General features: G+C 36.9%; 1 protein-coding gene across 1 annotated transcript in view; it reads left to right on the forward strand.

Moving 5' to 3' along the window:
• The window catches only part of TIAM1 (TIAM Rac1 associated GEF 1), a 243,823-nt gene that overhangs the window by 189,981 nt on the left and 38,584 nt on the right, over positions 1-15,258 (forward strand). The window contains 2 exon segments of the mRNA XM_078146537.1: positions 8,138-8,241; positions 14,939-15,043. Coding sequence (XP_078002663.1) covers positions 8,138-8,241; positions 14,939-15,043 — 209 coding nt within the window.

The following is a 15,258-nucleotide window of genomic DNA, read 5'->3' on the forward strand; positions in this document are numbered from 1 at the left end:
CTGGTGAGGAAACTGAGAACCAGATAGACTAAGTGACTTGTCCAAAAGTCACAGAGGCAATTAGGGTGGGGGAAGAGGAAGGAAGTCAGAGCTGGGATTTGAACTAAGGTCCTGTGTAATATCTTCCTTCTATTGCATTATTCTATAGATTATCACAGAAACCAAGAGCAGAAGGAATCTCTTGAAGGAAGACACAGTTATTAATGTCAAAAAACTGTAGAGATGTTAATTTTTATTTATTTATGTATTTATTATTTTTATCTTATTTTTATTTATTTATTTATTTTCATTGATTTATTGTGTGCCAGGTGCTGTGCTAAGCACCAGGGATACAAATACGGCAAAAATTTGATCTTGAAGCAGAAGTGAAGGCACCAGTTGTAGATGGCTTTCTCAAGGAATTTAGTGGCATAAGGGAGGAGAAATGGTCAGTTCAGTAAGTTTTTTTTAAAGGGTGAGGGAGACATGGACATGTTTGTAGGAAACAGGCAGGCAACCAGTAGGTAGGGAGAGATTAAAGATTAGCAACAGAGTGGGGATGATAGAGGAGACAATTTTCTGTGGAAAATGGGTTGGAATGGGGGTCAGTGTTGCATGTAGAATCTTCTATACTTTTGTACAGGCTATTCCCTCAGTCGGGAATGTACTCTCTAATTTTTGCATTTAAAAGAAAAATTTAAATTTATTTTATTTTTAATTTATGGAATGAAACAAGCATTTTCATAACAGTATATTTTTTTTAAAAAAATATGATTGCACATGAAACTGAAAATTTTTATGTACAATTTGCTATTCCTTTTAAATATATAATAAAAATTATCATGCAAATTTTTCCCTCTTTTTCTTCTCTCCTCGCCTCCCTAGAGATGGCTATCATTAGATTCAAGTGTGTGTGTGTGTGTGTGTGTGTGTGTGTGTGTGTGTGTGTGTAAAATCTATACATCTATTTATCAGTTCTTTCTCTGGATGCATATAGTGTCTTCATTCATAAGTCCTTTGTAGTTAATTTGGGTATTTATAATAGTCTAAATGACTTACTCGCTTAAAGTTATTAAAACAATATTGTTGTTACTGTATACAACGTTCTTCTGGTTCTGCTCATTTTTGCATCACAGTAACATTGCTTGACGACCCTCAGGGTCAGCTCAGATCTTACTCCTACAGGTTGCCTTTATCCCTCCAGTTTTTTAGTGCTCTGTGTCATCTGAAATAACTTTTATGTACTTATTGTCACCAGATTAGGATATAAACTCTTAGAAGTCAGAGGCTGATCTGACTTTGTATCTCTGTGCCTAATTCAATGCCAAAAACTTACTAAATGTTTATTAAGTTGAGTTATTTTGGTAAACATGCTGGAAACTGGCCTACTAAGCAGAATAGGTTGAAGAGAACTGAGGCCTTCAAGAATTTAAGGTTATTGAAAGTTCTTAGGCAATCATCCCCACCTTCTTTCCTCTTTTTAAAAATTATATTGATACTAGCCTTCTTGAGAAAAATGGCCCCATACATACGTACATGTGTGTGTATACATATATATAAACTTTTATTTGGCCACAAGGTGGCAGCTTTGTATCAGTAAAACACAGTTTTCAACTCTAGTAGTTTGTGTTAATACAACTTTTAAGTTAGCAAATGCAGTTGGCATTGTTTAAACTTTATTTTTTAGAATTTGTCACACATTGTACACATACTGTTCAGAAAAATGGTGCCCTGTCCTACACATTTTGTTGCCCAAGTGTGCAATGCAGCATTTATATAAAATTGTGGGTAGATGAGACTTACCTATAAGATGCTGAAATTAGTTTTATAATAACCTAGATGGGTTATACATCTAAGTGGGTGCTGTTCTTCTAAACCATACTTATTCTAATGATGCTGACATTGTTCAAAATACTTTTGGAGCTCCTCTTTTTAAATTACCATTAGAGCCCGTACCACATTCTTTTGAGTGTTCTTCATGGCAAATCATTATTCTTTCCTTTGAGGTTAGAATTAATTTTGGGAATTGCCAAAAGTCTTTTGAACCTGGTCTAGTGAATAATAGTCAAATCTCATTAGAAGGGAGGAGTGACCAAAAAAATCCAACAAGGCAGTATTTCTTTCTGTGGAACTCTATAATTCTGGTGTGCCTGTTTAATTTTTATCCTTCAATTTCCCTTCATTTCTTTATGGCAACATATATGGTTGATTTTTGAACCAGAAATGTTTCTTTCCCACAAAATGTGACTATTCTGAAATCAGCTTATGATGTACATTGAAAGATTTTCATAAAAAAAATTATGTGGAGAAACTGGCCACCAGACCATTGTAAGTTATAAACTATTTATGACAGCTGATCCCTTTCAGTTTGTGTTGGTTAAATTATGAGAGCTTAGGTATATTCAATATTTGAAATCTTCTTCCTTTGCAGTATTGGTCTTAAGCCTTTAAAAATTGTTCATTTTTACAATATTGATGAAATTGATGAAATATAAATTATTTTCCTGGTTCTGCTCATGTCACTCTACATCAGTTTATGCAAGCCTTCCCAGCTTTCTCTGTAATCGTGTCTTCATTTCTTATTACATTCATATACAATCTTTTTGTTTGTTTGTTTTTGGCCATTTCCCATTTGATAAACATCCTCTTGGTTTCCAGTTTTTTACCACAACAAAAAGAGCCTCTAAAAATATTTTGGTACGTATGGGTTCATTTTGGAACGTAGAACTAACAGTGGCATTGCTGGGTCAAAGAGTATACACCGTTTTAAAGTCTTTGGTCAATTCCAAATTGCTTTCCAGGTGACCACACGAATTCATAACTTGACCAACAGTACATCAGTGTGCCTCTTTTCCTGTAGCCCTTCTTTGTCATTTTCCTTTTTTGTCAACTTCACCAATCTGATGTATGTGAGGTGTAGAACCTTAGAGTTGTTTTAATTTGTATTTCTTTAATTATTAGTGAGTTAGAACATTTTTCAATATTGCTATAGATAGCTTAGATTTCTTCCCTTAATTTCTTTGAACATTCCTTTTCTGACTCTACTTCTAAATCTCTGAACTTCACTACCATACGCATAGCTTTGATTTCTTCCCTTGAGAAGAGCCTGTTTATATCCTTCGACCATTCCTTTCGGGCTTCTGCTTCTGACTCTCTGGGCTTTGTCAGCATGTGTTAGTTCCCTTTTCACCCTGAAATTTCCATCTGCTTCTATGGCTTCACACTGGGATGTTCCTCTGCCCTTTCAGCCTTCTCATTCTCCTTCCCTCTAGCTTTAGAGTGATGGGGATAATAGCCGTGTTCTACAATTCTTGCTGTCTGCTATCCCAGCCCTCTCCTGTTCTATATTTCTGCCCTAATCACTTACATTTGGGTTGAATTTTAACCTCAGGTAGATCCTCCAGAATTCAAATCACTAGTCAGTCTAGCACTTGTGTAAGGTCATTATTGGAGTAGTTGTTAGGGTAACTAGGTTGCTCCGCTTCCTCCTGCTCTTCCATCTTCGCTGTTCTCCCTGCATGTCTCTTTAGAAAAGTCTTTCTCTTTTTTTGCCCCTCAGAATAAATTGTTCTTGGTTGTAGGCCTAGTTGTTTTGGCCTACAAAACACAAACAGAATAGCTTCTGTTTGTGTCTGTAAAATTTCCTTTTAAAGAGCTTACTATTCCCTCTTAGTTTGACTTTTGTAAAATTTTTAGGAAGGCTATTCTATCTCTGAATTCTTTGAAAACATAATTTTCCAAAGACCAGGGAATTTTTCTCTCATCTTTTTTTAAATAACATTTTAATTTTTTTCTAATTACATGCAAAGAAAGTTTTCAGCATTCACTTTTATAAGATTTCTCTCATCTTTTACCATGAATTCTAGAATAGATTTGTCCTGGCTTTCAAGAAGATTGCGTTCTACTGCTGGGTGCGGAGGTGGAGGGATGGTAAAACGAGTAAGAAGATAAATACATACAAGTTATTTAAGGGGCAGGTGAGAGCATTAACAGCTACAGGAATCAGGAAGCACTTCACTTAGCTGGTACATGATCTGAGCTAAGTAAGCTATGGATTCTTGCAAGCATCGATGAAGAGGGAGTGCATTCCAGACATGGTGAACATTTAGAATTTGAAATTTTGGTTGGACATCCAGAAGGAGCTATCAAGTATATGCTTGGTGATGTGGAACCTCAGGAGACGATTTTGTTCTGGATTTGTAGTTAAGCGATTCATCTACATAGAACCAATAATTGAATCTATAGAACTGATGAAATCACAAAGAAAGAGGCAATGAATGAATGTAAAAGTATTCTTTAAGTGCTTACTATATGCAAAGTACTGTGCTGAGTGCTGGGAAGACAAGTCCTTATAAAAAGAGAGAAGAGAAGAGGGCTCAGATAGAGCTTTGGGGAATGTTGATGAATCAATGATGACCCAGCAAAGCAGACAAAATAGCAATAAGTAGAACCAAAGGCAGAAGTAGCAGAAAAGTAGAAAGAGAGCAGCGGCATTTTGAAGCCAAGGAAAGGGATGTCCAGCATTGTCAAAAGATGCACACAGGTTCAGCTAGAATGAATACTGGAAAAGAACATTGGATTTATCAGTTAAAAGACCATTGGTAATCTTAGCGAAAGAAGTCACATTAGATTGGTGGAGTAGGAAAACAGATTTCAAGAGGTTAAAAAGTGAGTAGGAGGTGAGGCAATGGATACCACAATGTCTATATGGCAAAGATAGGGTGATCAAAGGGCTACCTTCCAGAGCCAGTTAACCTTGGTGAGGAAAAGGACCACCTCTTTATCAGAAACTGGAGCAAAGGAAAAAATGGGGGGTTTGATGTAGAAGGGTTTTGAGATATAGCAGCAAGAACAAAAGGGCAATCACCATACCCTTTTCTCAGTAAAGTAGGAGGCAAAGACCTCTATATTGGGGGGAGAGGAAGAAAGGCCGTATTGGTGTCTTAATGAGAAATTTTTGAATGGTCACTGGGAGGGAGGAGAGGTGGGATTTGATAACTGATCAGAGAGGGATAAAAAGATAGGTAAAAGTAAGGTAGAAAAGTCAGGTGGAGGTAAGATAATAAATTTGTAGTGGCCCTAGTTAGCATGGTCACGGGGCTTCTTTTCACAGTGTTCAGCCACATTTGAATAAGAATAGAAAGGGTATATGATATGGATGACACGGGTTTGATGTTTGAAATTGCATGAACCATAAGCTAAGGGGGCAAGGGGTTCAAGGGTAGGAGGAGATTATATAATTGAACTGGTTAAGTATTAGGTCAAGATTGCCAAGAGAGAAACAGGTCATGGACCAGAGCAGAGAGTGACTTGAGTTCATTCATGGTAAGGATGAAAAATAGGTTTAGGAAGAATAAGGCAGATGTCAAGATTGAAAATATGACCCTTGATTGTCAGTATCACCCATAACTATTCTACTTCTGTGGTATACACTGTAAGTTTTCTCTATGATTAGAACCTATTGTCACTCCATCTGTCTCATTCTTCTGGGAAGACATAGGAGGAACTAAAAGTGCAAGAAGATGATAAAAAAAAAGTGCAGATGAGAGAAAGGATTTTTTTTTGTTTGTTTTTGTTTGTCTTTTAAATTTTTACAACTTGCATGTTAGGAAGATCACTTTGCTAGAGGAGTGGAGGAGGGACTGGAGAGGAGAGACTTGTGGCAGGCAGACCCACTAGCAGTCTATTGCAGTAGTCCAGGTATGAGGTCATGAAGGCACAAACCAGAGCAGTGGTCATTTCATGTGAGAGAAGAGGGCTTATTCAAGAGATGTTGCAAAGGTGAAATGGACAGGTCTGGGCAACAGATTGGATGTGAGGAGTGAGAGAGAGTGAGAAATTGAGGATGATAGGCAGGTGGTGAGTCTTGAGGACTGGGAGATTGGTAGTGCACATGGGAAAAAAATAGGGAAGTTAAAAAGAAGGGACATTTTTTTGGGGGGGAAGTTAATGGATTCAGTTTCTGACATATTTTAAGGTCACTTTTCTCTCTTGGCAATCTTGACCTAATACTTAACCAGTTCAATTACATAATGTCCTTCTACCTTTGAACCCCTTGCCTCCTCAGCTTATGGTTCATTTTAAGGTGTTTATGGGACATTCAGTTGAAATGTGTAATAGGTAGTTGGACCTACAAAACTGGAAGTCAGGAGGGAGGTTAGGGATAGACAAATAGAGCTAACAGTCATCTGTTTAAAGATGATAATTGAGGGACAGCAAGATGGTACAATGGATAGAGCATTGACCCAATCAAGAAGATCTGAGTTCAAATCTTACCTCGCAAAGAAAGGAGATGAAGATGATGATTTGATGATGATTGAATCTATGGTAATTGATGAGCTTGCCAAATGAAATAAAAGAGTATAGAGGAAGAAGAGAAGAGGGTTTAGGAGAGGACATCAGTGGTTACTAGATATAACTTAGATGAAGATTCAGCAAAGGAGACTGAGAAGTAATCAGATAGAAGGAGAGAGCAGTGTCACAAAAATATAGAGAGGAGGGAGTATGCAGGAGAAGAGGGTGCTTGACAAGTGTCATATGTTTCCAAGAGATCAAGAAGGATGAGTATTGAGAAAAGACCAAAGATTTTTTTGAAAAGTTAATTTTTAAAGATCAATTTTAATCCATTAAAATGCCATTTTCTTTCTCTCCCCCACCCTCCCATTGGAAAAGAAAATGTTCAAGAAATGTGTCTTATTCTGCCCGCTGCCCGCTAAGTCCAGCATCTCTGTCCAGATGGTTACCTAGATTCTAGCACAATTTTTTTTTATAAAATGTTTCATACTGTTCTTATTTAAAGATGGAAAGATGTGTCCTCTATGGTAGCTCAGTGATACAGAATCAGAGAGTCTTCAGTGGTTCAGTGTTAGTTTGGCAGGAGGGCTTTCGTGCACTATTCCATTGATCTCTTCTTGACTCTGTGCTTGCTAACATTTTTGTCAGATGACTTGGATAAAGTCATAGAAGGCATGTTCATTAGATTTGCAGGTGACCCAAAGCTGAAAGTGAGTTCTAACATACTGAATTACAACCATCAGGATCCAAAGAAATATCTGACAAGCTGAAGCGTTGTTCTGAATCTAATAAGATACAATTCAGCAGGAATAAATATAAAGTCGGATACTTGGATTCAAAAATTCACTTTTGGGGCAGTTGAGTGGCACAGTGGATAGAGCACTGGCCCTGAAGTCAGGAGGACCTGAGGTCAAATCTGGCCTCAGACCAAACACTTGACACTTACTAGCTGTGTGACCCTGGGCAAGTCACTTAACCCCAATTGCCTTTAAAAAAAAATTGACTTTCACAAGATGGAGGGAGGTGTGGTTTGATGGTAGTATGGCTGAAAACAGTCTGAGTGTTTTAGTGTACTACAAGCTCAGTTTCAATGAATATTGTGATGTGGAATCTAAATTTAAGTATCCTAGTGGATAATGCCCTAGACTTAGAGTCAGGAAGACCTAAGCTGGAATCCTGCCTCCCGTACTAATTGTGAGAACCTCAGCAAGTCATTTAACCTCCCTCAGCTTCAGTTTCCTCATCTGTAAAATGGGGATAATATTACCACCTCCCTAACAGAATTTTTTTGAGAATCAAGTAAAAGAACATGTGAAAAAGTTCAGCAAACCTTGAAGGTGTTGTGTAAATGCTAACTAATATATTAGGAAAGATATAGCTTGTAGAAATAAAGTTGTATCAGTCCTTCTGTACTGTATTCTGACTGGACTTCATTTGGAGTATTGTTTGGGGTGTGACAATTGAAGGCTATTGATAAACTGGAGACATCCAGCGAGGAGCATCCGAGATAGTCAGTGTCGTTGAATCCATGCCCATGAAGAAAGATAGAAGGATTGGAGATAGTGAGCCCGAAGAGGCAGAGGACACAAGTCTATCTTCCTGTATTTGTAAAATTGTTATATGGTAGAGGAGCCGGACTTGTTTGTTCGGCTCCAGAGGGCAGAACCAGATTGTCACAAAGTGGGATGGGCTGCTTCGGAAGGTTGCAAGTCTCCCTTTCCTTGGAGGCATTCAAACTGAGGTTGGATTTGGGGTGTGTTTTCTAGCAAGTATTCCTTTTCCATATGGGCTGGGCTAAATAACCGCTGAGGTCCCTTCCACCTCTAAAATGATATGATTTTTTTTTTGCTTATATTTTCAATAGGTAACAGCCTTTGCTCTGAGCAAGTCCAAAGTACTGAAATGACTCCTGAAGAGACAGATGTCCATGACTTGGAGTCCTCTGATGAGAGTGACAAAACAAGCAAGGTGAGAGATTTTCATTTGGGGATTACAAGTCTGTGAATCAATCAATGGGTACACATTTATTAAATGCCTCTTACGTGCCAGGCACTGTGCTAAGTGTTAAGGAGTCAAAAAGAAAGTTCCTGCTGTGAAGTGGCTTAAAATCTAATGGGCAAATCTATTGTGATTCCACCAGAACTGACGTAGTTCTTTGGCACCTGTATGTAATTAGTGGGTTTTTCTCAGGAAAACATCTGATCCTTGAGGTGTTTCTAAAAGTTATAATGCATTATGTAAATTGTAATTATGATGTCATCCACCGTTTGGAAAATGCAGTCTCTCTCTGTATGCATTCTTTATACATATTCCAAAAAATAATGGAGTTCTTTCTAGTCTGTCTTCCTCTATGTGTGTATATGTCTATGTGTCTCTCTTTAGCCATTTATGCCTATTTTGTCTTCCTCTTATCTATTATTTATTGACATCCTTCTTAATGGATAAGCAAGTAGTATAATTCCTGGAATATAGTAGGGACTTAATAAATGTTTATTGACTGACCAAGGTACCATAATAAAGAATTCAGGAAAGTTATATACATATATAGGTTTACTCTCGGTATTTGTTTTATTTTTCTAGAGTTTTGTTTCCTGTTCTTAATTTAGAAGGAAAATGGGTAGAAAATTTAAATAAAGTTCTCTTTATTTGTGAGACCATGATGACTTTTATGTGTGTTAGTGGTACAAAAGAAAATAGATTACTCACCCCAGTGTAAAAACATATAGCAGAGTAACAGCACTCAGACTGCATCCTCTACAAAAATTATAAATGTTCTTCTACAGAGGTTTAGTTTAATGAGAGGAGAAATTGTGCTTTTCTTATTAAAAACTACATCATTTGGCAAAGTGATGTGACTCAGTCATCTCAAAATTGTAAATGTTTTGGATCTAAATTTCATTCTGACTTCCATTGGCAAGTACAGATGTTCAAATATATAAACAAGAGCATGAGAAAATTAAAATGAATATGCAAGATGAAACAAAAAAGTCTGATATTGTAAATGATAGTACATATGTCCATACACTTTATTTGTAGGTTGTTACCAAACCTGTATAACTCTAATAACTTTAACTTAGTAATACTGCCAAAGAAAAAATATTAAAACTAATAATGCATTCTATGATTTTTGCTTAAGTATACCAGAAAATTTTATTTAATTTGACATTAATCTATAACCAAGCCATTTCTGGTTTGCAGAGAGCTATCCAAAATGGAGATCCCCGTGCACTTTCACATGACTCTCTGCCTCAAGACAATTTTAAGTAGTGTACATTGAAATCCTGAGGAAGAAAGTCATACAGTTCTGGGTTAACATTCCAGAAACCTAGCAGCCAAGTCTGTATCTCCTTCCTACTTGACCACTCCCCTAAAGGAATCATTAGGGCTTCTCCTAGACATCTCTATTAATCATCTAAACTGGGAAGGTAGGAAGGGGAGACCCTTTGGGGGAAAGATGCGTTCAGTTTTGACATATTGAGTTTAAGATGTCTACTGGACATCCAGTTTGAGATGGTTGTTGGAGATGAGAGATTGGAGATCAACAGAGTTTGGTGCAAGGGTAAGAAATTTGAGAATCATTAACCTAAAGATGGCAATTAAATCCATGGGAGCCAGCGGGATCACCAATTGAAGTAGTACAGAGGGAGAAGAGAAGAAGAGCCAGAACAGAACCCTGAGGGACATCTAAGGTTAGAGGAAAAGAATCTAGGAAAAGAGAGACAGAATAGTCAGATTCAAGGACAACCAGGAGAGAGAAGTGATCTACAAACCTAGAGAGAAGAGAATATTAGGGAGGAAAGGATGATCAGTAGGGTCAGAATCTGCAGATTGGTCAAGGAGAATGAGGATTGAGAAAAGGCCATTAGTAACTTTGGAGAGAGCAATTTTGGTGGCATAAGGTGAGAAGCCAGACTTTAAGAGGTTAAGAAAAAGAGTGAGAGAAAGTGGAAGCACCTATTGTAGGTAACCTTTTTGAGGAGTTTAGCTACAGAGGGCAGAAGATATGTGGAACGATAATTAGTGGTAATGGAAGGATCAAGTAAGGGTTTGTTCAGGAGGATTTTTTTTCATATGCTTCCTGTAGTACCCATATAATTTTTCTTTTACACCTTTTTTTTGCCCTTTGTTTCTATATATAAATCCTTGTATCTAATATGGATTTATTGTTTTGCAGCTAGGTTGAGATTAATATGAATTTGAATAATGTGAAATTTGGTTTAACGTGAATTATAAAATAATACCAAGTCAAATGATATCAGGTCATATTTAATGGAAGCCAAAATTCAGGTAATGTGACCATGCAAACTAGTCAAGGGTTTTAATTTCTACATTGTCAATCAATCTGCACTTGCTTATCATGAGTGAATATGATGTGCTGTTGGGTACTGTACTACCAAAAATTGTTCATTTTTTAAAAAAAGGTCTTCTAACAAAATGGACAAAAGGAAGAATAATTCAAATGGAAACACTGTTAGCACAAAAAGAAGAGGCTTCTTATAAGAAGCCTGGAAAGGGATAATCCAGTAGGCATCTTGAATTCAGCATGTCCAAAACTGAACTCATTAGAACAGAGGTCTACAACTGCATATTTTAATAGGTCCTGCAAGCTAAGAATGTTTGTTACATTTAAAAATCCAAGTTTTATTGTATTTTAAAATGTAAAAACGTTGTTAGCTTGCAGGCCCCATAAAAACAGGCTTCTTTTTTTGCATTAGAACAAGAAATTTGATGTAATTGAACAGCATGACTGTGGTAATATTAACTTTAAAAAACAAGATAAGATGTTAGAATGCCTGAATCTGTGACATGGAATATTATAAAACACTTAGACAAGCTCAAGGAAAAAGGTAAAGTTGCATCAAGTTTTGTGGTTTGCAAATAACAAGGAATAGAAGTGTTACAGTAATAGAAATGAAGCATCTTTTGGCTGTATGGATTGAAGATTGCAATGAAAAGTGCATTCATCTTAGCACAGCTGTTCAGACAAAAACTTCAAGTTTATTTAGAGCAGCAAAAGAAAATGTAAATGAAGTGGATAATGAAGAAACCTTTACTGCAAGGGTTGATTAGTTTGATGGCTATAAAATCGAGTGTAATTGTATAATGTTAAAATTACCAAAGAGGCAGCCAGTACAGACAAGGACACTGCAGCTAAAGATTCTGATGTTTTGAAGAAAATAATTGAAGAAGGTTGATAAACTGATCAACAAATTTTTAATGTGGATGAAATAGGGTTCCTGGGAGAAAGGATGCTTTCCAAGATACATTTCTAAGAAAGAAAAAAGCTAACTTGGACTTAAAGTGTCTAAGGATCTCCCAGCATTTTTATTAGGAGGTAATGCAGAAGGGGATTTTAAATCAAAGACAATGCTTATTTATGGGAGCTCTGTGCTCTGAAAAACTAATTATTGATTGCCTCCAGTTCTTTGGTGATCAAATAAGAAAGTGTAGGTGACTAAAGCTGTTTTTGAAGACTGGTTTTCAAGTTATTTTAGCTTAGCTATTGAATAATATTGCAAAGACCACAATATCACATTTAAAACATTACTGATTTTAGGATAATGCTCTAGGACTTTGAATGCACGTGGCCCAACGTGTGGCAATGCAAAAGTCATTTTTCTACCCATAAGACAACATATTTATGGCAACCCATAGACCAAGGAACTATCGCAACATTTAAGGCCCAGCATCTTAAGGAAAACATTTAAATAGGCAGTTGCTAAAACTGCAGGTGTAATGCAGTTTCCTTAACTGACTTTTGGAAATATTATAACATCAAAGAGGCAATCAAAATGATTCAACATGTATGGCAGCAAATAATTGCAAGTAGCATTCATTCATTATGGAAGTTTATTTTGCCACATCATGTAAATGTATAGCCTTTTATATCTCTCTGGGTATAAGCTTGAGAGTGTGAAAGAGGAAAAAGTACTTACTTACTCTCGGCCCCCATCTTTGGAAAGCGCATATTGTTGGTGAGGTCCATCTGTATTTTTTCTCTTCCCATGGGCTAGTACCTACTTCCTAGTCCAACCGAGTGAGTTGTGGAAAATGTATTGGCTTGGATGAGGCAGAATCTCCATTGCAGTTCTCATTATATTTACCTGAGACCTATCTCTCTTATGAACTTCCCTCTTTCTGTGAAGGACAGCCATCATCCTTCCAGGTTTGCTACTTTAATGCCATCCTTGGCTCCTTACTTCTGCTTACCCTCATATCCAAGTAATTGCTGAGTCATGTTATTTCTATTTCTGTACTACTTGTATTTGTCTCCCTCTCTCCACTCACACAGCCAACATGTTGCTTAAGGCCCTTATCATCTATCCCTTTGCCAGTTCAGCAGACTTCTCATTGGTTTCACTGTTTTATACCTTTCTCCATTCCAATCTGTACTCCACACACACCTCAATATGATTTCCCAAAAGCACCGATCTGACCGTGTCACCTACCCCTGCTACCTTCTCCTTCTTCTGTCCAGTATGAACTCTGACATTTTAAGCCTTTTATAACTAGAGCCACTCACCTTTCCTTTCCTTATTATACATTACTCTCCTGCTATCTTGCTGTTCATCGCACTTACACAAAAACACAACTAAAATACCTAAGCATAAATAAGATATCAAAGTAAAAAAAGAAAAATGGATTTATAATAAAAACTTTTTGTAGAGTAGATATCAGACACAATTTCACTTTTGCTTGTCATTTTTACATCGTGTAAGTCAATATTATGTTCAATGACTTATGACCTATTATTATAGTATTATATCTCTTTCAACCAATAAGTAAAAATGAAGGGATTTCTTTAAAAGTTAGCTAGTCAACTAGCTACACTGATCAAATTATCCTAATAGTTAATAACTAACAAGTACTAATTCCAAGACCACTCTCTGTCTCCCAAGCATATGTGTAGGATTTTTAAAAAGTAATGAAGTATATTCAATCATGTTGCTTTCAAGCAAAAAAAAAAATTTTGTTCCACTAACAAATAAAATATTGTTTATTTCACCTTTATCTCATCCCTTTAAAATTTCTACTTTTGTGTGTGTTTTATAATATATTTGTATATTTGTACGTGTATATGATTTACACAGAAATATTCTCATATTGGAGAGGTGAAATGAAAGAAATTAGAAACCATTGATGATAGCAAAAAGACAGAACTATCTGACTCTTATTTTTTCTGTTTTATCTGCCAAAGAGAATGGTCTCTGGATAGGAAAGAAGAGGGGAAAAAATGGGTTATTGAAACCCAGGTAAGGAAATAGTGAGTGAACACCTAGCAACTTCAATGTGTTTGTGTCATCAGACCTCAATGGACTATGTACCGGGGTATTGAAAAAACTGCCAAATGTGATTGCTGACCTGCAATCAGTAATCTTTGAAAGTTTATAGAGATTGAGAGAGGTCCTGCAGAGCCAGAGAAGGGTAATGGCTCCAATTTTCCCCGAAGAGTAGGGTGTGCAAATTGCATTAAGACTTTTGAGACATCCTATATAGCTGCGTTCTCCAGTAACAATGGTGATTCTCAAAAACCGCATGTATGTGTGTCTGTGTAGTATATCTCTGTAATCAGAATATTCATTTAACAGAAGCAGACTGGAGGACAGTCTAGCCAACTTTATATATCTAGCCAACTTTGGGAAATAGTTGAAAGTGCACCAATCTAGGAATCGAATCCTTGGTTTGAATCCTATCACCAACTATTTGACCTTGGGAAAGTCATTTTTCTACTTTGTGACTCTATTTCTTCATATGTAAAATGGGAATAATAATAAACTATACATTCAGCAGAATTATTTTGAAGATCAAATGAGAAAATATTTGTGGAAACATGTTGTAAAGAATAAAGCATCATATAAATATGAGATGAGTAAGTTATAACATTGAGATATTTATTGCTAAGGAGAAAATAGGTGCTTGAGACAGAGACAATATGAGCTAATGGATAGAAAGCTGGCTTCAGAGCCCAGAAAATCAGTGACTCCAGTTGAAGATTGTAGTTTTATGGCAGTTGGCCTATCAATAAGCATTTATTTCATGCCTACCATGTACCAGGCAGTGCTACACACTGGGGTTGCAAAAAAAAGGAAAAACAAAGCAGATCCTACTTCGAGGAACTCACCGTCTAATGGTGTCTAATGGGGAAGACAACGTGAAAACAACCATATACAAATGAGATATACAAGATACTTTGGAGATAATCAATAGAGGGAAGGCACTAAGATTAAGAAAGATCGGGAAAGGATTCTTGCTGAATGTGGGCTCTTAGCTGAAACTTGGAGGAAGCCAGGAGGCAGAGATTAGGAGGAAGAGAGTCCCAGTCCTGGGGGACAAAGAGAAAATGCAGAGTCAGGAGATGGAGTGTGGTGTATGAGGAACAGCAAGGAGGCCAGTGTCACTGGAAAGAACATGGAACACATTGGGGAGTGTAAAGTGTCAGGAAAAGGCCAGATTACAAAAGGTTTTAAAAACCAGCCTGCATTGGTAGAGGGATTTGCACTACTGGGAGTTCCCTACACTGATGAAATCACAGGTTTGGGCCAGAAAAAAGGTGCCTAAGACAGATGCCTGTATTGAATTTTTAAAAACCACTTCTAAATAGTACAGAGCAGGATGTCACATTTTGATGGAGATGAACTCTTTTGACCTAAGCTTGTTTCCTCAGGAATGCACAGGACCCCAGCTGGTAATGATGAGACAACTAACAGATGCAGATAAACTGCGCAAGGTTATTTGTGAACTCCTTGAAACTGAACGAACCTATGTTAAAGTAAGTCTTTTTCTTTATTTCCCCTCTCCTTCCTTTCTTTCTCCTTGTCCTCAGTCTCCACTCTCCAGTGTGTATATAACTCTAAGTTACAGAAGGACAGGAACTTTGTTTTTTTTTCTTGTGTCTGTAGCCTTCAATCTGGAATAGAGTATTTATTGATTGATTTTAAGCTCGTGATTAACTCATGCTTAAAAGTAATCAGAAAACATATAAAC

The sequence above is a fragment of the Phascolarctos cinereus genome, unplaced genomic scaffold (genome assembly GCF_003287225.1).
Source record: "Phascolarctos cinereus isolate Bilbo 61053 unplaced genomic scaffold, phaCin_HiC Scaffold_726;HRSCAF=1367, whole genome shotgun sequence".
NCBI lineage: Eukaryota > Metazoa > Chordata > Mammalia > Diprotodontia > Phascolarctidae > Phascolarctos > Phascolarctos cinereus.